This window comes from Erythrolamprus reginae, chromosome 7, assembly GCF_031021105.1.
Source record: "Erythrolamprus reginae isolate rEryReg1 chromosome 7, rEryReg1.hap1, whole genome shotgun sequence".
Lineage (NCBI taxonomy): Eukaryota > Metazoa > Chordata > Lepidosauria > Squamata > Dipsadidae > Erythrolamprus > Erythrolamprus reginae.
In genome coordinates this window covers 52,843,943-52,870,882 of record NC_091956.1, presented here as the reverse complement: position 1 = coordinate 52,870,882, position 26,940 = coordinate 52,843,943, and the positions used below count along the sequence as shown (strand labels likewise).

The following is a 26,940-nucleotide window of genomic DNA, read 5'->3' as shown; positions in this document are numbered from 1 at the left end:
ACTCTGGAGCCACATGTGGCACTTTGGGGGCCCTGCTGATCTCCCTGTCCCATCACTGTCTGGCCTCACCCTCCTTTTGCGTGAGAAGATAAAGGCAATGGCAGGAATGGAGACGTGGACGGGGCTGATTCTCTGATGCTGGTTGAGGCACTGGTTGAGGAACAAAAACAACAACACCCCAAATGGAGGCTTTCCTTCAGATGACCCTCTTCCCCTCTTGCGACTCCTTGGCTGGCTATGGTGGGATCAGGAGGGCATGCATGTGTGGGGAGACCTTCCTTCTGGGAGCCATGAGAGCCTTCCTTCTGGAAGCAAGAAGTCGCAGAGGGTGGAAGGCTTCTCACTTAAGGAAGGTCTTTGGATGCGGCTTCTCTCATGCCCTAAGTTTTTGGCCATTGCCTTGCTGTGCCCCCCCCCCCACGAGAGGGGGATGAAGGCCATAGGGGCCTTAGTGCAGAAGCAAAATGGCCTTGTACATGCCTTATGTGTAAGAGAGCCTTCACTTCTTGCCACTTTGAGCTGGGGCTTACACCCTCCCCACTTGGCCAAAGAGCTGTGGGGGTGGGGTGGACACGAAAAGGCGATGGCTGGATCCTTAGGGTAGAAGAGAAGCCACGTTTAAAGACCATCCTTAAACAAGAAACCACCCTTCCTCCACGGATCCTCACTTCCAGAAGAAAGGTTCTAGCTTCTCTGTGGCTCTGTAGCTTCCAGAAGGAGGGTCTCCCCGTGCATATGCACCTCCTGGCCCCACCACAGCCAGCCAGGGAGTCGCAAGAGGGGCAGGAGGGTCTCCCGAAGGAAAGTCTTTGCTGGGGGTGATGATCATTCCTCAGCAGAGAGAGAGCTGGGGAGAGAGAGATAGAGATGAGTGGGGAGGAAGGAAGAGGGAGGTGGGGAGGGGGAGAGAGAGATTGAAGAGGGAGATTGATGGAGAGAAGGAAAAGTGAGAGATACATATGTATATTCCATTTCCCATAGAAAACAGACACAAAACCTGGGTAGGTGTGGCTGGGAGGTGTCATGTGATTTAGTGGGAGTGAGTGACATCAAATTGGCCACACATATCCAGGTTTTGTGGCTCCAGTTATTTTGTTTTTTCTGGGAAACAGATACAAATGGCTCTTTGAGTTTTTAAAGTTGCCGACCTCTTGAAAGATAATCATAATAATCTTCCTAAATGCCGGTAGAAATTTGTGCTACAAATACTTGCTGTGATTTTCACTAAATGAAAAATGAAACTGAAGACTTCATGTAGCAGAGATACTGCTTGAAAGTATCTATACCATAACATTGAAAACAAAAAACTGTAGTGAATTGTAAACAGTATTTTTTCTTTTTGTTTTTTAATAATGAACACAAATACAATAGTAGGTCTGAGAGATAAATAATTCAAATTCCACCAAAAAATATGGTATCTCACACTACAAAAGACCCAAAACCTCTGTCCTGCCCCTTTCAGTGTCACCAAGACTGTCCTACAGTCTCCAACTGATGAAGAGGAGGAAAAAATTACTACCAAAGAATTGCCACCCTGGCTTAAGAAATTGTTGTTGTATCCCTTTATTTTTATCAGGTCTGAATGAAAAATTGATTACCCTCTTGCTGTGTGATAGTTTAGCTTATAACAGAATACCAGAATTGGACATCTTCTAGTCCAACCCCCTGCCTAGGCAGGAAACACTATACCACTTCAGACAGACAGTTATCCAATATCACTCTTCCTCCTTTAGATTTAGTTATGTAAACAGTTTTCTCTAAAAGAAAAGGAAATCTTATCAAAACATAATACTCAACATTTATTTTTGCTAGAAATGAATCAGAACTGGAGAAATTAAAAAAAGAACACAGCAAACTGAAAGAAAAAATATCCTGTCTCAAGAACGCAGTTCAGTTTCTCAAAGATTTAAAGAATCTTCAACAAATAAAGAATGAAGAGGAAAAGCCACAAGAAAAAATAGGAGTAAGTAACCATTTAATGAAGAACAAGAGCTATAGCTGATTCTTCTTATCCTTTAAATGCTAACTCTTGCATATTTGAGAAAACACAAATACACATAATTGAATAGTTCCCAGTTGATGCAGTTTTTTCCAGGTATTTAGAGAGAGAAACTTACTTGAGTTAAAAAAAAGATAATAGGCATTGCCATGATTCATCTCTGGTATCATTTTCAAGTACAGTAGTACCTCGTGATACAAACTTTTCAAGATACGAACCCAGGGTTCTGAATTCTTTTGCCTCTTACGAACTTTTTTTGCCTTACAAACCCGCCGCCGGGATGCCCCACCTCCGGACGCTCTGCTGGGCGCTGCCGCTCGGCTGTCACCTTCCAAAACAGCTGGGGTGCTTCTCGGCGTTCTCCCGAACTCCGAACCCGGAAGTTCGGCAAAAGTTCGGGTTCAGGAGAACACCGAGAAGCGCTGCCGCCCGGCTGTCACCTTCCCAGAAGAGCCATGGAACTGTCGGCCGGTTGGGAGGCTCAAACGGAGGGGGGAATCCCAATAGGGAATTCCAGGGGCGGAGCTTTGATGTCACGGAGACGTCCTTCCTGGCCGGCTGAAACAGGGACTCCAGTAAGAACATCTCCGTGATGTCAAAGCTCCGCCCCTGGAATTCCCTATTGGGATTCCCCACCTCCGTTTGAGCCTCCCGACCAGCCGACAGCTCCATGGCTCTTCTGGGAAGGTGACAGACAGGCGGCGGCGCTTTTCGGCATTCTCCCGAACCTGAACTTTTGCCGAACTTTTTGGGTTTGGGTTCAGGAGAACGCCGAGAAGCACCCAACTGTTTCAGAAGGTGACAGCCAGGCGGCGGCGGCCAGCAGAGCGCCCGTTTTGCAATTTTTTGGGGGGGGCTTGCACACACCAATCAGTTTTCCATTGTTTCCTATGGGAAACATTGTTTCGTCTTACGAACCTTTCACCTTACGAACCTCCTCCCGGAACCAATTAAATTCGTAAGACAAGGTATCACTGTACATGTGTATTCAGCTCATGTTAATTTCTTTTTAAGACTATTCAAATTTACAATGAAAAAATGGACTTAACAACCATCATAGTTTTAACTATTGCAGCAATCCCACAGGTGCCCAACTCATGAGTATGACATTGCAGTGAGCCACTCACAGGATTGCTATTTGCAATTTACCCTGCAGGATTCAGACAAGCAAAGTCAATGTAGAAGTCAGCAGAGTTGGTCCCAAGTCACCCAAATTAACTATATTTTTCTCCCAAAAAGAAGAGATCTTATTTTCAATAGCCACCCCTTGCCCATCTGCATTCCATACCACAGCTCTTACATAGCTTCAAGTAAACTACTCATAGCCCCTGACCCATTTGTGTTCCCTGGCACCATCCACAGCAAGCCCCTCTGGCACCCTTTCCTGGGACTCCCACTTCTTCCTGCTTAATGACCCATGTGTAATTTTTATTCCAATTGCCATCATAGCCCAAAAACTATCTGAAAAAGAATTAGTGTACCATTAGTGTAAATGGTACACATTTCAGTATTCGGTACTGAAATTTATGCACTGCTTCATACGATCCATACAGAGTGATTCTCAAAGCAACCTTTATTTTTGTATGACCATATTTTATATAATATCTAAACGGGAATATATAATACTGATACCATATTTGATGTGGAAAAGCAAGTGGCATATTGATTATTTTTGTGGTTAGCCCTTAGATTTTATCAATCTTAGATAAATTTAAAATTCCTCATCTCATTTGAGTACAATAATGCTTTCATAGAACAAGTGCAGTACTTTTTATTTCTGGTGTGTAAATCTGAAATTAAGTGCAGTTTTATGTTAGCTAAAATAGTTGTTGAAGAATTAAACATTATTAACCTGGCCAGAAATTCCAGTTTAGCAAGTTTGGATAAGTCCTGCAGACATGGGGAATATTGATATATCCAATAAAGTATACAAATATAAACAAGGCAGATAATTTTTATTAAAACAATAAACATTCTGGTAAAGATCTTAAGCTCTTTGCAGGATGATACCTATATTCCCCTGAAACTAAGAATGCAACAAGCGTTGTAATGGCTTCAAAGTTTCCAGATTCAAGGATACTTCAATACTGAATTAAAGGAAAAAACATCTGAGAAAGTATAGTCTTACTTATTTTGATAAAGCTTTATTTTCAGACATACATGAAAAAATATGTCATAGATGGTCCACAAACACAATTGAGACATGGGAAGGATATCAGCCTTCATCACAAAAACAGCCTGGATATTAAGCCCATGTATCTTAACTGGCAGGGCTACAGTTTGTTAGCCCCAAGGGCAGAGAAAATTAAAACAGACTTGACTTGTGACAACTGCCTGCACAAGTCCATTCCGTTTTCTTGGTATCTCTTTTGGAAGTGGTTTCTCCTCTTGCCCTCTTCTTGGGCTGGAAGAGAATGGCTCAGAATCAGCCATCTGCCTTTTTGCCTTAAAGCAAGATTAGAATTCATAATCTTCCAGATTCTAGATTGGACCTTAACTACTACATTGAACTGGCTCTCCAAAACTTTTACAGGTTTTCAAATCTAGATCAGAATATTCCCCCAAATAACAGAGATGGACATAAGTAAAACTACAAAGAATGAAAGTAAAAGGCAGAGAACAAGAAAGAAATGACTATCAAGGAGAAGGGAGGCAAGCCTAGAAGCACTAACAGAAATGAGAAGGCATTAAGGTGATAAGAGTATATGCAAAGGATTGTAGAGCTATATGAATTTGACTTGCTAAAGGTGAATTCAGAAAGTGAATAGTAAAGTGAATAGGTCCAAACATTAGGAATTTCTAACACAGGCTTAGTATTTTACAAATTTATAAACTATGTCTTTTTTTTCTCTTTCTGTTCCATAGTATGGCATTTCCAGCCTTCCTGCACTTCTGATGGAGTCACGAAGAATTTTAGGAGCAGAAAGTCACTTACAAAATATCAATACAAAATTACAGAAAAGTTTAGAATTGCAAAAAAACTAAGTATTCATACTATAAATTATATTCTGCGTTATCAGATGTACAATATATTAAAATATAAAGTAGAAGAGAAAATAGGAAAACTGTAAATAATAGATTTTTTTCAGTGATCTGAACCCCATAAATTCCTTTTGGCATACCTACTGGTATATTTAGATATGACTAACTCAAAGAAAAAGAAAAATCTTTTCTTTGGCAAAGAAGAAATAATGAGGTAATAAAACAGATCATTGAATCATAAATATAGCATTTTAATAGATTTACTTGTGTGTGAGAGCAAGTGGTCTTTAACCTATTCTTTCATGAAAGCAGACTTTCCAACAGAAAAATAATCTCACTATTATTTAGTTGAAATAATGTTTCATCTGGCAAGGCACATGTAGCTGCATTTGACTAGTTATATGCTGCTTTCCAAGAAAGAAGATTGTTAAGAAATTAAAATTTATAGCACAGGCTTCTAGTTGTCAGTTCTAAATATATCACATTACTATGTATGTACTTGCATTATTATTTACATATTTGGCAATTTAATAAATTATTTTTCCTAAATTTCATCTTTCTAACACCTAGTTGCTTCTAAGCCCTAGATGTCTTTATTCTTCATCAACCGCAGTAAACATACAAAATTTATTATATACATAGTACCACAGTAGTTTTAGAGAAATAATCAAGTTAATTTTTTGCTGAGCTTTCAGTATTGACAAACATTATCTGCTGATGTGATACTTACTTCATCCACAAGATTTTTATATCTTTCTTTTACTTAATTTTTTAAAAAAACATCTGTTAGGAGCTCATCAGGTATTTCATCCACAGTATAGTTCCTCTGGGTATGAAAAATATCAGTAGCTTCAATTAGTTCCACATCTTCAGAAGCTTCCAAAAGGCAGGCATCAAGCTCATGATCCCATTCAATGTTTGAACTTTTCTTGTTTGGCTTGCTATTTTCTTCCACTGAAGTAAAAGGTACGCTGTCCAATAAGCCTGTAGTATCAACTGTATTTGCGCTTTGGTCAGTGTTATTTTCACCTATTGTACCTACATATTCTTCATCCTTTAAAGAGCAGACATCAAAATTTACAGTTTTAGATTATAGTTTTCTGGTGAGATTGGTGTATAGGGAATACCAATTACATATTGACTGAACCTATCCCCAAAGTTCTAGGGTTATCTAGCTCTGAACAACAGAACACTGCTGGAAGGGTATTTAGGATTTTGGTGGGTGGATGGATGATAGTGGAATATATGGGAAGGAAGCACATTGGCTGGGAAGTTGGCTGCCCTGCTGCAGAAGCGGGTGGGATTGAAGGGGGGAACTGTCTTGCGTTGCCTTATTAAGTCGCGGAACTCTTGGCTGGCCGGAACCCTGGATGAAAAACACTGCTATAGAGGATGAATGGTGATTATCTATGCAGTGTCCCATATTTGGTGAAAAGAGAAGTGGAATTTAGCTTGTAGCCACTGTATTCATTATTACTTTCATCTGGAGTTCCCAGTTGTCCTTTGTTGGCTTGTATTCTCTGGTTTTGTTCCCATAGAGAGATGCTGAAATTTTTTTTAGCCTTTTTTAAAGCAAGTGGGAGGGATAAAACCTGGTTCATAACCTCCAACCATTGTAGAAAAGAATCTCTTAAGTATTGATATTTTGTTCTAAAAACAAACTGTTTATATTTATGGGGTTTTATATAGTTATTGTTAGAAATTGGTCATTTCCATGACAAAGTTGTTCTGCACAGAACTACGCATATTTTTTTAGATATAAAGAACTGCTTGCAAGCTGTTTTAACTAACAGAATATAGAGACACAGCTCCAGTTTAAAAGAGTTAAATGCAGTCTTCCCTATCTCAGTTCGGTCAGAAATATTCTATTTAACCATTCCCAACTATTCCAGATTATTGGTACTACTTTATCCTGTTCTTAGGAAGGGAACAGATCTATTTTTAACTGCACACTGAACAAATTGTTTAGAGTCATGCTGAACTTCATCCATTTACAGTTTTGTACAACTATTCCTGGAAATCAAATCCCAACAAAGTTTCAACTGATGTAGCATGTACTTCTAAAGCAAGATTTCCAAATATACCTTTAAAATTACAAAATACATTTAATAATGCTTTATGCTTATAATAGTTAAATTACTTATATGGTAAACAAAGATAAAAATATATATTTATATATAATTCTGTTAATGTACCGGTATTACATGTATAAGTTGCTTTTTCATAATTATTTGGTTTACCATGTCTTATTTTATGCTGAGTTTCTGTACTAAAAAAGAAAAACATACCTCTTTGAAAAGGAAGGGCAAGCACACTTCAACTGGTAATGGAAAACCTGTTATGAATACAAGTGAAATTATATTAGCAATAATTTATCTAAAATAAGTAATGATAATGGGATAATTACAGTATGTACTCACATTCTGACTTGAAGTTTTCAGCTCTGCAAATAGGATCATGACATTTCTGATACCAATTTTCATTTTTCAAATCTATTATAATCCTTAAAATATAAATGTGATTTTAGAATTATAAAGTCTGTTTTGTAATAAATAAGAATGTTATTATTTGATTTCTGTATGCCAGGAAATTAATTACCTCCTTTTCTGCTACTATTAAAAAAAAAATAGGACGATCATACCAGTACATATAAGATTTATTAAGACTGTTCATACTAAACCTCTGCATGCATGCATGCACATGTATATTAATCTAGACAAGCATCCATATAGTTCATTTGTCATGGTTCATTGATGCTGACCTAAAATGATTACCAGTCAAACTTTTATTCCCTGTACAGTGATCCCCCGGGTATCGCGATCCCGATCATTGCAAATGGGCTAAATCGCGATTTTTCAACCCGGAAGTCAAAACACCATCTGCGCATGCGCGCCCTTTTTCTATGGCCACGCATGTGTAGATGGCGCCGGGCAGATCAGCTGCTGGGCGGCTTCCCTGGGTCTTCCCCCTCTTGCTGGCGGGAGGGCGAGCGGCGGGCATCAGCGAGGAGTTTCCCCACCGCCCACGCAAACTCCTCGCTGCTGCCGCGCCCGCCCTTCGCCCGCCCACGCCGTTCGCTCGCGCCGCTTCCCAGCTGAGTCCTGAAGCGAATTGGCTTCAGGACTCAGCGGGGAAGTGGCGCGAGCGAACGGCGTGGGCGGGCGAAGGGCGGGCGAGCGGCAGCAGCGAGGAGTCTGCGTGGGCGGCGGGGAAACCCCAATCTTCGGCTCCTCGCTGCTGCGGCGGAAGTAAAAACACCATCTGCGCATGCGCAGATGGTGTTTTTACTTCCGCAGCGCTACTTCGCGAAAAACCGATCATTGCGAGGGGTCCTGGAACGGAACCCTCGCAATGATCGGGGGATCACTGTATTCTAACATATATCAAATCTTGCTATATCCTTTTAAAAACAAATTCTAAACATAATTACAAAAGTCTAAATACCATGAAATAAATATAATTTAGATTCCAAAAAAATATAGATATTAAAAGTAACAAAAAAGTAAACCTACATTATATTATTACTTTTGTGAGCTCTGCCAATATTTCTGCACCACCGATAGTTGGAGATGTCATATACAATAAGCTGTTCAAGTGAAAAGTAATTCCATCTTCTTATCCCTGGAAAACAAGAGAGTCTATTTCTTGAAAACAATATAAGTACCTTTAGCAAACATATTTATCCTGGGTATATTTTTTTTACCTCCTTGAACATTATCTTTCTTGATTAAAGTGCGAACAAAATTATCAATTTCTGGGTAAGGTGAACAATGGCATCCTTCTATTGGAGCTGCAAAAGAAAAAAAAATTACATCTTTATTCTTACCAACAAATTTAAAAAATTATCATAGTAAGAACCAACTAGGATTCAATAGGGTACATTTGTATTATACATCAAAATATATTTGCTAGGTCCTCTCTTGAGTAACAGGAATAGCCTGAAACTCAGAGAAAGGGCACGGTATATGAATGATGAATTGGCAGTTACAGTGATACCTCGTCTTACGATCCCCTCTTCATACAAACTTTTCGTGATATGAACCCAGTGCTTAAGATTTTTTTGCCTCTTCTGAACTATTTTCACCTTACAAACCCGAGCCACCGCCGCTGTGATGCCCCGCCTACGGACTTCCGTTGTCAGCCGAAGCGTGTGGATTCCCCTGAGACTCCCCTCGCTGGGAAACCCCACCTCTGGACTTCCATTGGACCCTCCCCTCGCTGGGAAACCCCACCTCCGGACTTCGTTTTTGCCGGCGCTGCTTTGAATCCCAGCAAGAGGAGCCTCAGGAGAATCTCTGCACTTTGGCTGGCAACGGAAGTCCAGAGGCGGGGATTCCCAGCAGCGCAAGGCAAAAGGGGTGACTTTTGGGATGGGGTTGTGTTGTGGTTAGCTCTGGCCCAGCTCCTGCCCCAAGGACTGTGGATGTGGGGGAGACATCCACATGCTGCAGGCCTGGTTTGCCCCCGGTGGAATCTGAAGATGAAGGCTCCTCTGACCAAGAAGACATGAGTGACAGGGAGGAGGAGAGTGTGGCAGACAGCTCAGAAGAAGATCAATTATCTAGCTCCTCCTTGGATTCAGAACAAGAGTTAATGATACAGCCACGCATGCGGAGAGCGATGCATAGGCAACAACAACTGAGAGATTATTATCAAAGAAAATGAGGCCACCTGTGGTTGGGTGGGGCTGTGGTAATTAGTGAGGCTGCTATAAAGAGCAGCCTGTGGGTTTGGTCATTGTGGAGGATTATCTGATCGTTGTGTTTCATGACTGCTTTACTGACTGACTTTTTGTGTGCTGATTTTTCCCTGCTTTGAAACTAAACCAGAGCAAAGTGTGTTTCACTTTGTGAAAGAAGGACTGTAAATTGCCTCACAGCTGCAAGCTAAGTATCACAGGATTGATAAGGGACGTGTAAATTACCAGTTTGTTTGGAGACGAGTGCTCTTTGCTATACCAAAAGAGGGCTTAGTTTAAGTGAATTTTCATTATAAAGAACATTGTTTTGAATTTTCAAACGTGTGTGTGTCTGAAATTTGTACCTGTGAATTTTTGGGAGGATTCTACCAGAGAACCCGACAGAACAGGTTGCGTGCATTATTTGCTTTTACATTGATTCCTATGGGGGAAATTGCTTCATCTTACGAACTTTTCGACTTACGAACCTGGTCACGGAACGAATTAAATTTGTAAGATGAGGTATCGCTGTATATTTATGATTTATCCATGTAGTGCATTAGCATTTTGTAACAATATGCCTGGTGTTTTAAAACAAAAGCACTTTAAAATGTTAAAACACTTCCACTATGATTTCTTATTTCATTAACGTGAGCACTGATCCTCTCTAGTTAAATCTGCATTAGAAAATACAAGAAGTCCTCAAGTTACAATTGTAATGGAGCCTGCCCATTATAGTCATAAGTCATAACAGTTGTAAAATGGATTGGTCATGTGATGGATCCATTATATAGCATTTTTGTGGCAGTCATTAAATGAAGACGGAAGTCACAAGCAAATCTATTATTTGCTATGGGCACTGTTTTGCCAGAAACTAGAAGTGCTACTTTTCAGCCAAACTCTTGTAAAATGCAGTCACCTGACCATGAAATGCTGCTAACTGCCATAATTGCAGCGGTGTTGCTAAGCGCCTGAAGTGAAGTCATGTGTCTTTCAGTTGTGTGACTCAGAACTTTCGATCTAGGTTGTAAATCCCCTTTTTCAGGTTGCTTGTAATTTCAAGCGGCTGCTAAATAATTATAAGTTAAGGACTACCTATAAGTAATTTTGAAGCTTTTCATAATTATTCATTGTCAATATTACTAAAGCATCTTATTCAGAAGCAGAACGTATTTCCAAATCTGTAATATTGTTCCACCGATTGCCTTACAGAAAGTTAAGCCAACAGATATTTTACAGAACAATTTTTGTGTGAAAGTGCATTCCTAATGCAGAGAATTAAGTTTGAAAATTACATTTATTTACATATTGTGAAATACTGATACCAATGCCATACAATGCTTACTAGAACCAACATTTCAATTTAATGTAATGGAAATACCCAGACAGCTCCTTGATAGATTGTCTTTAAAATATAGGGATGGTTCTCTTGCATGTTCCTGGTTGTCACAGGTCAAAATTTTTAAACAATCTGAAAATCTAATGGAAAACAAGAATTATAAGCATAATATTTTGTCAACCATACTTTTCTATTCATATCTTTTCCATTCAATCATTGGCCCATTAGAAAATGTGATTTTTAGTTTGTAAAGGATTCTAAGACTGTTTTCACTGTTTTATACTACCCTGTTTCCCCGATAGTAAGACACCCCCGATTGTAAGACGTATCGGGGGTTTCAGGGGGGTCGGCTAATATAAGCCATACCCCGAAAGTAAGACATATGTCTTACTTTTGGGGAAACACGGGGGTATTGCCGGGGGGGGAGCCCGATGACGTCGCTTCCAAGCTCCCCGTGCGCCCCTCGCCTTCGCCTCGCCGCGGCGCCACCGCCTCTTCCCCGGCTTGGCAAAGCAAAGGACGGCGCTGGTCCGAAGCGAGCCGAGCGGGCGGCGGCTTGCAGCGAAGGCGCTCGTCCCAGCAACCGAGTCCTGCCGAGGCTCGGCTGCAAGCGGCCAGCGAGGCCGACCAGCTCCGAGGCGAGCGGCCGGAGCTGCGCCCTCCTTCGCCCGCCTCCTTTCCGGCAGGCAGGTGGGGCTGCCCAACTGCGCAGAGCGGCTCCTCCCCTCCAGACACACGCTTCCCCGACACGCGTCTGTGGCTCCATGAGTGCACGCCGCTTGGAGCCCTGAGGTTGAACTTGGAAAAGGGCTCACGAGGCTCCTGTCCCGCGGCTGCCCTTCTGGACTCTGGGGAGATGCCTTCGGGAACGCGACCCTTTCAATTTTTTTCCAATGTAAGACATACCCCGAAAGTAAGACGTAGTGGGGCTTTTGGGGGTAAAAAGAAAGTAAGACACTGTCTTACTTTCGGGGAAACACGGTACATATAAAATGACAGAAGTTGACTTAAATTTCAAGATGCAGATTTGAAACAGAAGCAGACCAGGACAAGGATTTCCTTCTACGACAGAGCTGTTTATCTTTAAGAATCCAAAATAGAAAACCCAAGTCCTCAAACTAGTAACTCTTTAGCATGCTTAAACCCTAGTATAGTTTTGTGTAACAGTCACTCAAAAAGTACAGTCTCAAGCATTCCCAACAGGCAAAAGACAACAGATAAAAGGAAATCTCTATTGCTGCTATAAATAAACCTCTTCAATAAAAATTAAAAAGAAAGGCAATAATTTGAAATTACTACCTTACATTGCAGATCAAGGACGACAAAAAATACTGTTCATCTATACAAGAATTATTTACAGCTTTAGGAACAAACTTGTTATCTTCTGCAATATTCAAAACAGCAGTGTGTCCTGCTTTTGATGACATGTATAATCGAAAATTTCTATTTTTTGTATAAACTCCTAAGAAAAGAAAAATATAGAAAAGTATGGGGCTTTTTAATCCATGAATATAAATCACTTCAACAACCATTTTTAAGACTATTTCAATCTGCATAAGAATGTTTAGCCCTACTGAATTATAGTCCTCAGTTTTATCATTCCTTTAAATACAAAAGAACAGAAAAATAAGACAAATTATACATGTGTACGTATTCATAAATCGAGCTAAAATTGTCATTTTAAAAAAAAATACAGAATCTAAAGATTCTCCATGTGGCATAGTTTCTTGAACCATTTTTCTGAAACAAGTTGGCTAAAAAAAAATTAAAGGATTGCTTTTTATTTAAAAGTGGTTTTTCTTTGGGTCACACACAAAAATCTATTAAAATTGTTTTCCAGGTCAAATGCTAGCTTGAGTTATTTATAAAAACAATAAAGGCACAATACAAATTAAATAAATAAGTGGTCGAGTTTTGGTCAAACTCAGGGCAACATGTTAACTGAAAAAAGGATTACAGGTATTTGGAGTTTTTCTCGTGAACAATTCACAATGAATTCTCAATGTGGTAGCTGGAGAGGCTATGGTGCCATTTCCCCAACCTGACTTCATAAAGAACACAAAACTTTGCCAGATGCAAAGGACCAGGTCTATCCGTTAAGATTCAATTAAGCTGATTTATGGAGTTGAAATGGTTTATATCCAGGGGTCTGTAGATATTTTCTCAATCTTCCTGACCTGTGCAGTATAGAGGCCCTCAGTGGAAAGCAGGCTGGTGGTGCAGAGGTTCCAGTGCAGTACTAGTTATATCTGCTGATCACTGGCTGCCAGCAATTTGGCAGATTGAATCTCACCAGGCCCAAGGTTGACTCAGCCTTCCATCCTTCCAAGGTCAGTAAAATGAGGACCCAGATTGTTGGGGCCAATATGCCGACTCTATAAACCGCTTAGAGGAGGCTGTAAAGCACTGTGAGCAGTATATACTGTACATCTAAGTTGTATTGTTTGGTTTAAATCAAGTTGATTTAAAATCACAACTTAAATCACTAGCAAAAAGTCTTGAACTTGATTGAAATCATAATTTTTAAAGATTAACTGTCATCTGTCCTGCAGGAGCTGCTCCTCTGACCTGCTATTGATTCACTGACAGTCCCAATATTGCAGAATATATAGCTTCAAGCCATATAACTAAGCTCCATTTCATGTTGAATAAACTAAATTATTAATGTATCTTAAATAGAAAACTATCTTTAGATAGATTTTTATTCCAAAGGTATTTTATTAAAATAAATTTGATTTTTTAAAAATTTAAAAATTCACTTTGAATTAAAAAATATACTTTTTTAAAACATTTTTTTAAATTATCAATTTGTATCTACCCTGCTGGCAACTTTTTTCTGCAGACCTAAATGTTTGTTAACATCTGTACCTGTGCTGTCTGTCTGCCATCCCAAACCATACAGGTAGTCTTCACCTTATGACCACAGTTGAGCCCAAAATTTATATTGCTAAGTGAGAAATCATTTAAATGAATTTTGCTCTATTTTATTACTTTTCTTGCTACATTTGTTAAGTTAATCAAAGCAGTTAGTAACAAGGTTGTTAAGTTAATCTGATTTCCCCATTGATGTTGATTGTCAGAAGATTGCAAAAAGGTGATTACATGACCCTGGAACACTGTAACCTTTATAAATGTGAATCCATTGTCAAGCATGTAAATCATGTGACCATGGGGATGCTGCAATGGATGTAAGTGAAAAATTGTCATGTCACTTTTTTCAGTGCCACTGTAACATTGAAAAACTAAACGATCTGTTGTAAGTTGAGGACTAACTGTAGTACAAATGAGTGTCAATAATTCCTCTACAAAACACTATTGATAGTTCTGGGGCAGTCTGAACTTTCTGATTATATGTTGAACCCCCAAAATACTTGTGAGTAATGAAGGAAAAGATTTGGGAAACACATTTAAACACAAATCAAGTTGTGACTCAGAATCTAACATTTATTCTGAATTTTGAACTTTTCAACTTTTGACATGTGTTCTTTAGTCTGAATGCTTGAGGAAAATATTTTAAACAACACAGTAAATACGGATATTATTTTTCTCCCTGAAATCTCTAAAAATATTCATAAATGTAAATGGAGCAAATACAAATTTAAGGATATATGCAAGCTCAATTTGGTGATTGTGTAATTCTAAAATCCTATTTTAAAATTAATTTCTGCTCTATAACCTGAAGATTATATTACACATATGCAAGTTAATTCTTTAAAAAATAAAATGATATCAAAAATGATATAATTGTCTATAATTTTTATGTATTTGTAGGTGCATATAATTGTACCAACGAAGCCCTACAGGTATTCTTATTGTACCATTATACGATTCAGTGTCATACATTGGGAATAAATTGAGTCAGGCCTACATTGCAGCATCAGATGTCATGCAACACTCAAATTGGTGCTAGAGTTCTGAAACATAGAAGTATATTGAAAAAAATAGTTCAGCAATATACAAATATTCCTGGAGTGCAATAACCAATTCTACATAGACTAAGAGAAAACAAAATTCAAAATACTAGATTTGGACTTTCAGATGTATTTGCCAGCTATTTCCCCCGTGAATGCCACATTTGAAAATAGTGGAGCTATTCAAACCACATAAACCAATCGTGTTCTTAACTAATTAACAGCTGACTGCTGTTCAATTCTTATATATTTGTAATAGCTATTCATAGCTTTTTTAGACCTTAAAATGTCATCAGGCACATTGGAATTTCATAGTCATGAACATATCAATTAATCATCTTACACCATGAAAATGCTTTGTCCCAATATGCTAATTCTTTAGTAAACCCTACCCAAGCTATGAATTACTGTTTTCAAAGCTCATTGAAAGAAATATTTGCAATCTTAAACAATCCTGGGACGCTGTGCAAAGCTTAGATAGTATAACATTTAGGTTTATATTTACCAAGATCCACAAACAGTTGCTTTTCTCCTTGTTTACCATTCACAATTAAAAAAGAAAGATCTGGATTTTCTTCTGATGTTCCTTTTTCTGATATTTTGTAAGTGTTCAGTTTCAGGTTTTCAGACGCATCTTTGACTAAGCTGTTGTTTTCAAGAGACGTAGGCAAATCAATGGTACTTTTACAACACCGACCAACAGAGTTGATGTTCTGGGGGTCCATTGCATCTTTATTTTTAATTAAAAGAATAGCAGGTTGCAAAACTGTTCTTAAAAAGTTACCTTTAGAATAATCAGAACAGAGAAAAATAATATAAACATTTGGAAAATCATCCTAAAAACCTGTAACTTTCTCTTGTAAAATGTTTTAAATTGCAATATTTACTATACAAACTGAACGGTATAAGCAATTGGATTGGAATATGCATCTGAAATATGAAATATTTACCTATGTGGATATTATTCTTAAATGCAGCATTTTCAAGTAGAAATATTAAATGGCAGCTATATTTTTCTTCAGTGCTGGAATTCAATTTCAAAATATTCTCAGCTGAGCATTTTATTTTATAGTATTCATCTAGTTTTCTAGCTATAAACTAAAAAAAAAACATAACCCAATCACAATGTCAATTCATTTCACATTTATGTATGTTCCTATGTAAAGGCAGACAATCAAAACAAATAGTTTCATATTCTAGCAGCAATCCATAACATTCTTATCATTGTGAGAACTTTTTCAAATAAATATTGGTCTCTGAGAACCATTGAGAATTTCATTATCTCCTAATAATAGGTAGGACAAGTTTTGAAACTGGAAAGAAAATCTGAGGAGTGAAATAAGTATTTAATCCTCATTCATTTTGTCCCTTCAGCATTCTATGTCAAATAGGAAAAACTGGCCCACATTTCAGAGTTTCAAGAATCTTTAATAGCTGCGAGACTTAAGGCATCCATTTTGCATCCTCTGCAGACTGAAGGAAAAAAGTCTGAAAAGCTTGGCTCTATCTTCCAGAAATGTATGGGCTGGTGATGATAAAATGGTCCCCGGGTAAGCATGTCACCTACAGCAGTGTTTCCCAACCTTGGCAACTTGAAGATATCTGGACTTCAACTCCCAGAATTCCCCAGCCAGCAAATGCTGGCTGGGAAATTCTGGGAGTTGAAGTCCAAATATCTTCAAGTTGCCAAGGTTGGGAAACACTGACCTAGAGATTACAAGTACAGCAGACTCTCTCAAACCCATGATACATATCCATTTACATGAAGCATCTGCCATTTCTTTTCCCTCAAAGAGCAATCTATTCAGCTACCTGCATAGCAGTTTACTATGCTGTACCAACAGATATATTAGAGCATCGGTGTCAAACTTGGGTTGTCACGACGGCATCACATCACGTACCAGGACATTTTCCCCCTTTGCTAAACCAGGCATGGGTGTGGCCAGCATGTGACAAATCTGGCCCGTGGGACACGCGTTTGACAGCCCTGCAATAGAGCATGGGAATGGGATGCATGCACACAGCCCTTTGGATTTTAGCAATTTTTAAAAAATGATGGTCTTTTAACCAACAAAAATAAAATAATTGTTACATAATTGAAGTGCTTTTGAATTGTTTTCTTAAGTCATAGTTGATAGTTCAGTTATAGTTGATACTTCACATAGCACATAGTAGGTCAAAGCAGATTCTTTTTTCAGAATCTCCATTTAGATTCAGATATATAAAAACGTATATTTAGGTTCCTTTTCTATCATTGTAAAGAATAAAATTTCTTTCAAGCCAAGCATAATTCTTGGTGACTTTATGAACAGGTCTAGGTATATTTTAGTTGCTTTTTCAACTTACCACTGAAAAAGTTGGTAATATTTCCATGTATTATTCTTGCCTGAGCTTGCTTAGGTTCTAAGCTCAGAAAAAGTTGCTCACCTTTTCAGATGACTCATAATATATCTTGAGTCAGACTGTACTGTGTTTGAGGTGAACAGATGCAGTTCTACTATTGAACTTTCATTCCTTCTTCTAAACCTATTCTATCCACTTCCCCATGTACATTTACAACATTTTCATATGTAAAAATTTATATTACAAGTTAAATAATTCTTATCATATATCACCTTCCCAAACAAATATTATTATTTTATAAAAGTGTATGGAAACTTATTTTCAGGTTTAAACTTAAATTTATAGAAAGCTTTTCAACTTCTATTGGATATTAATTCTGACGTTAATATATTATTACAATTGTAATCTGCTGTTATGTCTGTAATTGCATTCCTCCTATTTTTAAAAATTACCTTAATTAAGTCTGCTACCATCTGATTTGCATTGGCTTCCTGATTTGTTGGCTTGTAGAATTCCAAATCAAAATAAAGCTTGCAAACAGCTGTTTCTGGGATGATTTCATAGCAATGTTTCAGTTTTGTTTCACGTTTGCTATATTGAAAACCAGAAATGTTATTGTCATCATAAGGTAAACTATTCCAATTTCTCCACTGTTCAGTACTGTTCATTAAGGATTCTCCTTGTCCCCCCAAACTACCAGCAGTTTTAGCTAATACAGATAATGGTAAAGGGTGTGAGAGTTGCCATTCAGTAATTCAATAACATCTGGAAGATCTTGGGTTAGTCAGTCAGCTTTGACTAAAACATAGTAGAACTCTATGATCTGAGTAATGTATTAATGTTGCAGAAATGCTACACAAGATATATTATACAATATTTTACAATTGTATAATCTTCCATGTTTATTTTGTTTCAGACCTGACAACTATGAAAAACTGCAATATATTAGGAAGGAATACCAAATGTCAGCTGCAAATTTAAGCAAACCTTCATGAGTCACCATAACAAGAACACATAATCTCTAGCTATTCATATTAAGCCTTAATTATTAAGCGAGGGCCTTTCAAAAATTGTCAAATGAGAATGAAAGGTAAAATCATTAACTGTATTTAGTTAATTTAAATTTAATATATTATATCAAATTTATTTTTATTCTGGCTTTGTTGACTTGTTAGTGTCTATTTCATGCATTTCTCATTTTTAAGAGACCACCTTAAAATCATAAAATCACAAGTGTCCCAATCACAAGTATATTATATAAATCAAAATGTTTGTGAGTAAAGATTTAAAAGATATCCATTTTATCTATTATTCTGACAACAGAATGATCCCTGTGCTTTTTAAATATTTCAAGAAGCTGCTTAAAGACTTAATGTAAGAAGTTAGATATTCAATATCATAGCAAAGAGCATCACAATAAAGAGCTAGTCTGAATTTAAGTTTTTTTTTAAAAAGAAAAGTCTGATAAAATCTATTATGTCTCATAATAATGGGAAAAATAAATGCAAATACTAAAAGCTGCAATTCTACACAAATTTTGGAATAAACTTTGCTAGACAGAATTTGCATCAATGTAGGCTATAGAAATAATTTTGTTCTCAATCTTCAGGTACATACCGGTAATAGAACCAAAGTTCTGTATACGTTGTCACAAGATAGAGCCGTTGATTATTTCCATCGAACTTTTCCAAAGCAAATATATGAACATCCTTTTGAAATAACATCAATGACATACATAACTACATATGCTTTTCTAAGTCTTATTAACCAAAGCTAGTTATTAATTTAGTTCTGTTGTCATATTTTGTCTTATAATAACATGCTCCTATGTTTGACAATATAAGAAAATCACGTGAAAACAATATTTCTTTAAATATATATTTTTATTATTTACTGTTATTGCAGGATTTATTATCTAAATCCTGCAATATATTAACTTTCTGCTTAATATACAGATGGTCCTGTTTCTTCCAAATAATTGTAATAATCTAAGAATTTCTCCAAGTATAATTAGACCTCTTTTATTTTTAGTGGTGGTTATTCGACCGCAGTTCTGTAAGCAGCATTCAGCCATTTCTATTAAAGGAGGTACTGTACTTTTTTAGTTGTTATTAACCATGTCTGACTTATTTAAAAAGAAACAGAAGCAAGTTGGCTTTGTGCATTTTAATTTTTCAGTTACTTCATTATGTAATTAAAATGTGGCTGTTTCCTAAGCTTATTAGCTCATATTTAAAATATCAAAGGATTTGTACAGTAAATCAGACTAAACCTGTTTTTGGAATATGGATCATTTCATAAATAAAATTCAGCAATAATAAATTAATTTCTAAATTATCAAAATCCTATTAACAATTAACATTCAATTGTCAAAAATGCTGCCCTAGCCATTATTACTGTACCTCTTTACAAGTCTTGGCAAAGTTAAATGCAATGGTTTGCCGATAGAATAGCTTCCAAACTGAAGATGGTTGCAATGGATTGGACAGTTTTGGTTTGTAACTGGAGCAGAGAGGCCTTCGCTTATAGCAAGCTGTTAGTTCCTCAACATTCTTCAGTTTTTCTTCCCACATTCTCTTGGTAGATCCTGAAGCAATTAACAGCAAACACTTAAGACTTTTCTAGAAAAAAATCCCAATTCAATTCAATTGTAACATTACATTTATCAAAATATAAATGTATAAATTGTGGGGAAATTTCATGGTAATTTATAAAAATATTATAGAATGTTCCAGGACATGGAGGAAGATGCTTATTTTCTCAAATGTATTTATGTTGGCTGTTGCAGCCAGTTGGGGATCTTCCTGTAATCTGGCAGAATCCCTTTGCAAGAAATAGATCTTTTGGTGTTGGTATTGGCTAACATCAACTTTTATGGATGTGAAGCTGAGTCAGATATTGCTTATGGCCTCCATGGTAACCATGGGCTTTTCCCATATAATCGTAGACCAGACATGTTAGGCTGGGATCCACTTCTCCAGATTTAGAAAGCCAGACATTGGATTTCCTTTAGATATTTAGTAATCTGGATATAGAACTTATTTCTATCATCCTTTATCTGATCTCTTCCTAATAGTCCAAAGAAGATTAATTTCTCTATATGGGATAAGTAAACCAATAAACATAGTCTGCCACAGGCATCTTATGGATCAAAATGGACTCCAATAGGTGTTTAGATAGTTTTCAATTGATTTTGTAGAGTTATATTGAATGCCTGATTAGTCATTGAAGCTGTCTTCTCCCTGTTAAGGTGCTCTGTTAATGTGCTCTCTGGCTATTTCTGACCACCTATAATTCCTGATTTCGAGAATCAGAAGTGTGTGATGATCTGGATCTTCAGGAGAGTGTGATGCTGAAAGCGTTCTGGTCTTGGCAGCTAGCATTCTGTCTCCAACTTTCTCTTAGGAAAGATACTGAAGATATAATTACAGCACATTTTAAGAACATAATGCAGAAAGTAGATTATAAGCAACCATTTTCATTCAGGATGTAAGCTTGAACATAGAATGCAACAATATTAGCCATTCTGATGAATATTTTTAGAAGCCAGATAAGAGTGACATATCCCTTCTCATTCTTTTAGATCTTTTCATGGCCTTCTATAAACAATTAATATGGCATCTTTCTGCAGAAAAGATTGGTGATTAAAACACTATCCAGTAGTGGTTCTACTGTTTCTTTAGTGTGTGATTCCATTGGAGCAGTGAAAGGAGAGATTGGCCTGGTACTTACACCCAAATGGAATTTTGTAGTGTTTCATCTTTTTTCACTTGATATTTGATGTTTACATGAAACTGATAGATCTTTCACCTGTACCAACTATGGTATTATCAACAAGTATAGTGTAATCCTGGAACATCCAAGAGATCTGTGAATGGCAGGTATCTCATTGAGGTGCAATATTCCTAAGAGAAACAGGTGGAGAAGATGGCAGCAGCTCTGATTGTTGTGCCAGTTGAAGGCCAATTTAGATTGGGAAGACCATGTCATGGTGTTTCCTGATGATCATTACAATGTATTCAAAAAGTAGCTATATCTCAAGATCACTTAAAAGTTACAACTAGTCCAGAATGCAATGGTCCAAATGCTGGCTACCATATGTTGGCAACAGCATTATACTTCTGATCCAACAATGGCTCTCTGTTCAGTTCTTGATGCAATTATAAAAAGATGTATAGTTCTATACAACATTAACAAGGCCAGGCATGATTTGACCTGTCATATATATGCATGTGTCAGGAAATGCATTGTTACTTATTTGTTGCAGTAAGGGTGATGAGGCATACAAGCACTATTATTCAGTGAGTACATCTGCATTACAAATAGTTTACTCAAGGAAATTACAATAATCCCTATGTAAACTATTAAAAGCTAAATTATTCCGAGTGCCTTTGAAAGTTCAGATGCTATGATTGATATGTTATGAATGGAACTTTGTTGCCATTTGTTGCTGATATGATTTGATTGCTTCTTGCCTATCATTAAGTGTTGTACCCTATAATTCTTGACGAACGTATCTTCGTATCTTTTCTTTCATGTACACTGAGAGCATATGCATCAAGATAAATTCCTTGTGCATCTAATCACACTTGGCCAATAAAATTCTGTTCTGTTCTGTTCTATGTACCTTTTAATCAACAAACTCAGTGACTTAGCCGCTGAGCCACCATGTCCCTAAAAAACCTCCCTATGCTGATATGTAATCATTCCATTAACTAAGAATCAAGTTTCTCAAAGTACATTCTTAATATATATATGAAAACATATTTAAAATGTTATTTCACTTTTGGAAGGAATTAGAATGCAATAAAAATGTGGAAATAAAATTGGAGGTGAGAAAGAGACTTTCCACTTAATTTTATATTCTCTCAAGCAGATTTTTATAGTATATGAAACAGGAGAGTGAAATACACAACAGAAATCAGAACTTAATTACAAGTCTTTTTACTACTTTGCAAATATTTATTGTGAGCAAATACATTATAAACATTATCAGGCTTTCAAACAATGAACCTACCGATACTCATGACACTTTCCTTGCAATAGCATTCAAGCTTTAGTTTTCAAAAGTAAAGAAACATATCTGTATAAAAATACATAAAATACTAGATTAATATGCTGTTATAGCCAGGCTGTTATTGAATTTTTACCAATAGAAACCTGTTACATATATTATAATGCATTTTTCAATAAAGTGAGATTAGATTATGCTCACATATTCAATAATTCATACAATAGTCTATAGAGAAATAATAGAAATAGAATAGAAATAGAAAGAATAGAGAAAGAAAAATGCTACACATTTCTTGACAAGGTATTTCTGAAGGGGTTTACCACTGCTTCCTACCGAAGGCTGAGAGAAATTCACTGGTTCAAAGTCATCCAGGCAGATTTATAATGAAGCTGAAACTAGAACTCATAATCTCCCAGTTTCTAGCCTAATGCCTTAATCACTACACCAAAATGTTTTTTAATAACGTACAGTACTTTTATGTTTTCCAAAATATCATTAGATTGAAGTTCAGTAAAATGCTCATTTAATCAACCAGTTAAATATTATACAACTCATTAAAAGTTGTTATTCTAGTAGTAGTATCTAATAGTATCAATAGTATTGAGTATTACAAATCTTTCAAATTCAATCAATTTTCGTTATGTAGCTAATTTTTGCATTTTGTTGCTTGTTTACATGTCACAAAGAACTATTAGCTATGATTCTTTTGGAAATTCTGTATATATTTATACATTAATGGTGGAAAAAGAATTTGATTCAAGATTTAAAGTTTTGGATTGTCAATATATCTATTCCAGTCAACTGTGATCAGCATACGACTGGTGGTGGTGGGGGCCTGCAATGTCATCACATAAAATCTGAGAAAGCTTGAAAAAAAATTTACATCTTGAATTAAATATTATTGGTCTGTGGCCATGGTTCGTGGCCCTCAAAAGGGGTCCATGGTGAAGAAAAGGTTGAAAACACTGGCTTATTCTGTAATGAATATACACACGCATGTTTGCTAAATAAAAAATGAAAAATACATTAAAGCTGACTGCATCCTGACATGACCACAGAAACATGATCATGGGATAGAAACTGAGATGGGAAGAAATAGCATGAATTGTGGTCAGCTAATTTAAGAAACAAGGACGGATGCACTATTTCATCAATGGATATGTAAAATCCAGCCTTTCACCCTTCCAGCAGTGAGCTTGTGAAGAAAAAGCCTATTGTTTCTCTGCTCCACAGGTTCAGCACTTCAAAAGGAGAAAGGCAACACAGAGAAATAACTGTGGAGAACAGCAACCAGTGAGTGGAAGGGAGAAGCCACTGTATATCTTAGTAGCTTAGTGCAGTCAAGGCATTTGCCCAAAATGAAATGAAGTGGGCAGTGTTGCCTCTAATTTTTTTTTGGGGTGGTCAGAAAAGTATAGTGTCTGAGCGGCAGTCCCTTCGGGACTGGGCAGCACAGAAATAATAAATAAAGAAATAAACAAACAAACAAACAAATAAAAAACCCAACCTGTTTTGCCTCAGAGAATTTCAAAATAAAATACTGAACTGTGAGCTCATAATAGGGCAACTCTATCAATATCAAAATGCCACTTAAATAGTTGAGCTAGTTTCAAACTAGATTTTGATTTTCTTTCTCTCTCCCTTACTCCCATTCTTTTTCTTTCTCTTTTCCTTCCTCTCTTTTTTCTATCTGTATCTCTCTCTTCCTCTCTTCCTCTCTCTCTCCTTCCCTCTCACTCTTTCCCTCTCGGCTTCTGGGCAGGTTTGGAAAACTCTGAGTTGATGATGATTTTTAAGTGAGCGATTGCTCACTGCTCAGCTTAGAGGGAACTATGGAAGTGGGGCAGATGACCTAAATCAGTCCAGTTTGCACAAACCGGAAATCATTTTTGACACATAGGGACAAAAGAAGCAGTCAACTCAGATCAGCTGAGGGTGACTAGAAACTTGCATTCCTACCTGCTGTAAATATAAACTATTACCGGGCCATATTCATGCTAGGCGTTTTGATTGTGCAAATGAGCCCATAGCTCCCAATTTCTCGTCAGGTTAGATTTGGCAGTTTGATTTGGATGTGCACACCAAACTGGATGTGCATCTCCCATTAGCTTTGGTGAATGAAAGCAGTGCCTCTTCACAAAAGGGTGTCCTGGATGTAGACCTGAATAAGTGCCGAAGAGAGCAACCAGGATGATTAGGGGACTGGAGATATAACATACGAAGAATGGTTGCAGGAACTGGGCCTGGACAGCCTGGCGAAGAGAAGGACCATGGATGACATGCTAGCAGTGTTCCAATACTTGAGGGGCTGAGAATGTTGGGTTTAACCACTCTACTACATGCTTGCACTGTCTTGTAAACACATCTCTATGGTCAGGTCGCAATTAACGACCAGTATGTCACCTTTTGATGACCAAAAGGGGCAGGTACTCTACAGACTATATAAACGTCTGCAGAGTAGATGCTCCTCCCCTTCTGATCCTCTTTTTGGCCCTGCTGAGCCTTCTTCCACCTCCTTCTCTCTCCCGTGTGCTCCATTGTCCTCGGCTGAGGACACATGTGTGAGATCAATCCGAAGACATCCTCACACATGGAAGCATCCAGAAGTTATTGATATACAGTAGTACCTCGTGATACGAACCCCTCGCCATACGAACAATCTGAGATACGAACTTGGGGTTCGGAAATTTTTTGCCTCTTCTTACGAACTTTTTCCACCTTACGAACCTGCCGCTCGAACGCTGAACCCAGAAGTTCGGCAAAAGTTTGGGTTCGGGTGGCCGCCAAGAAGCCCCGCCACCCGGCTGTAGCCTTTTGAAACAGCCGGGGAGCTTCTCGGCGTCCTCCTGAACCCGAATGCCAAACCCGAACTTTTGCCGAACTTCCGGGTTCGGCATTCGGGAGACCGCTGAGAAGCCCCACCGCCCAGCTGTCGCCTTTTGAAACAGCCGGGGGGCTTCTCGGTGTTCTCTAAACTTCCAGGTTTGGCATTTGGGCAGCGGCGTTTTTGCGGGGGGGTTTTCCTTGCACGGATTGATTTTACATTGTTTCCTATGGGAAACATTGTTTCGTCTTATGAAATTTTCGCCTTACGAACCTCCTCCGGAAGATGAGCTATTACTGTATGCTGAAATATAAGCATGTATGCATATATGATATATATATATAAGCATATATGCATATATGCCTGCATTATGTAAATGCATGAATCAGCAGAATTGTAAGTAAAGATTACAGTTTATTTCATCTTTATGACGGAGTGATCATTCATTACCAACAAATGGGATTCTAAGCCATACAACTGATTTCTTGCTGAATCCGCTGCAACTTAAGCCAGCTAAACTCTGCTAATACTAGTAATATTAATATTAACCAAAATACCCAACAAAGCCCAACAGAGAAGAGACGGTCAGACTATTTTCCAAGGCACCAGAAGGCCAGACAAGGAATAATGGATGGAAACTGACCAAGGAGAGCCTGGAAATAAGGAGAAATTTTCTGACAGCGAGAGTGATCAACCAGTGGAACCGCTTGCCTGCGGAGGTTATGAGAGCTCCAACCCTTGAGCCTTTCAAGAAGAGATTTGGCAGCCATTTGTATGAAATGGTGTAGGGACTCCTGCTTGGGGGGAGAGTTGGACTAGATGACCTACAAGGTCCCTTCCAACTCTAATAATCTATCATCTATTATTATTATTTTATTAGATTTGTATGCCGCCCCTCTCCCTAGACTAGTTCCTGTCTCTCTCTGTATCTGCCTATTTATATGGATATTATATGTATATCTATATATATCTCCAGTAGTGGGTACGATAAAGGATGCCACACCGGTAGTGATCACTGTGCTGCTCATGCAGATTTGGTTAACTTGTGTGCACACACCTCCCAGCGTGTTTTTGCTTCTGCGCATGTGCAAGAAGCACAATCTTGTGAGGGAACATGCATGCAGAAAGAAAAAATCGCCGAAATCTGGCACGCGCATGCGTTCACCCCCACATGATTTTGCTTCCGACGCATGCAGAAGCAAAAACACATTGGGACACAAAATAACCAAAGCTGCGCACCAGTAGTGGTGGGAATAGGAATCCGCCCCTGCATATATCCATATAATTAATATGATATGATGGTAAGATATAACAAATGCTGGCTGGGGAATTCTGGGAGTTGAAGTCCAAATATCTTAAAGTTGCCAAGGTTGGGAAACACTGTAGTATAGTAGAGTGTAGTAGAGTGTAGTGTACTATAGTACAGTATAGTTTAGTACAGTATAAGTACAATATAATATATAATCTGCAATGTAGCATATTTTTTTCTTGCCAGCTCCAACGAAAAGCTCAAAGGCCCGTGCAACTTGCGGTAAACAACAGGCAGTTCCAAAACAAAAGAATCGGAGGTTGCGTGACTGCACGAGATCCTCTTCAATTCATCCCAGCAACTGGGAGGAAACGGAGGACGCTTAGCCCACCTACCTCGGGGGGAGGGGGGCTGCACGGAGCCCCTTCTCGAGGGAGGGCGGCGGTTGCCAGCCGGATTCGAAAGACGGCGGGAAGAAAACCGCGCCGGCGCTCGCGATTGGTCAAACGTCCCTGTTGCCGGGGTCGTCGTCGTCAACGCCTCCAGTCAGCGGCCACCTCTTCCTCCCTCCCACTCTCCCTCCCTCCTTGTGGCCCCTCCC

General features: G+C 38.1%; 2 protein-coding genes across 6 annotated transcripts in view; one reads left to right on the top strand and one right to left on the bottom strand.

Moving 5' to 3' along the window:
* The window catches only part of CENPU (centromere protein U), a 32,582-nt gene extending 27,047 nt beyond the window's left edge, over positions 1 to 5,535 (top strand). For all 3 annotated transcript variants that reach the window (XM_070757519.1, XM_070757520.1, XM_070757521.1), the window contains exons 11-12: positions 1,813 to 1,963; positions 4,865 to 5,535. In XM_070757519.1, coding sequence (XP_070613620.1) covers positions 1,813 to 1,963; positions 4,865 to 4,984 — 271 coding nt within the window. In that variant the 3' untranslated portion in view covers positions 4,985 to 5,535. The remainder of the gene's footprint in view (positions 1 to 1,812; positions 1,964 to 4,864) is intronic.
* PRIMPOL (primase and DNA directed polymerase) overlaps positions 1 to 26,911 on the bottom strand; it is a 36,045-nt gene extending 9,134 nt beyond the window's left edge. Inside the window, exons 1-14 of one of the 3 annotated variants that reach the window (XM_070757517.1) lie at positions 26,735 to 26,911; positions 22,270 to 22,335; positions 19,655 to 19,839; positions 18,870 to 18,961; positions 17,705 to 17,843; positions 15,860 to 16,007; positions 15,415 to 15,693; positions 12,298 to 12,460; positions 11,041 to 11,138; positions 8,685 to 8,771; positions 8,494 to 8,602; positions 7,402 to 7,484; positions 7,270 to 7,316; positions 5,712 to 6,035 (exon numbers count right to left, since the gene is read on the bottom strand). In XM_070757517.1, the coding sequence (XP_070613618.1) occupies positions 5,745 to 6,035; positions 7,270 to 7,316; positions 7,402 to 7,484; positions 8,494 to 8,602; positions 8,685 to 8,771; positions 11,041 to 11,138; positions 12,298 to 12,460; positions 15,415 to 15,693; positions 15,860 to 16,007; positions 17,705 to 17,843; positions 18,870 to 18,961; positions 19,655 to 19,839; positions 22,270 to 22,279 (1,731 nt within the window). In that variant the 5' untranslated portion in view covers positions 22,280 to 22,335; positions 26,735 to 26,911 and the 3' untranslated portion in view covers positions 5,712 to 5,744. Of the gene's footprint in view, positions 1 to 4,121; positions 6,036 to 7,269; positions 7,317 to 7,401; positions 7,485 to 8,493; positions 8,603 to 8,684; positions 8,772 to 11,040; positions 11,139 to 12,297; positions 12,461 to 15,414; positions 15,694 to 15,859; positions 16,008 to 17,704; positions 17,844 to 18,869; positions 18,962 to 19,654; positions 19,840 to 22,269; positions 22,336 to 26,734 lie in introns of those variants that run through there. The other 2 variants (XM_070757516.1, XM_070757518.1) reach the window with 2 other exon arrangements.
* Between the last annotated feature and the right edge of the window lie 29 nt (positions 26,912 to 26,940).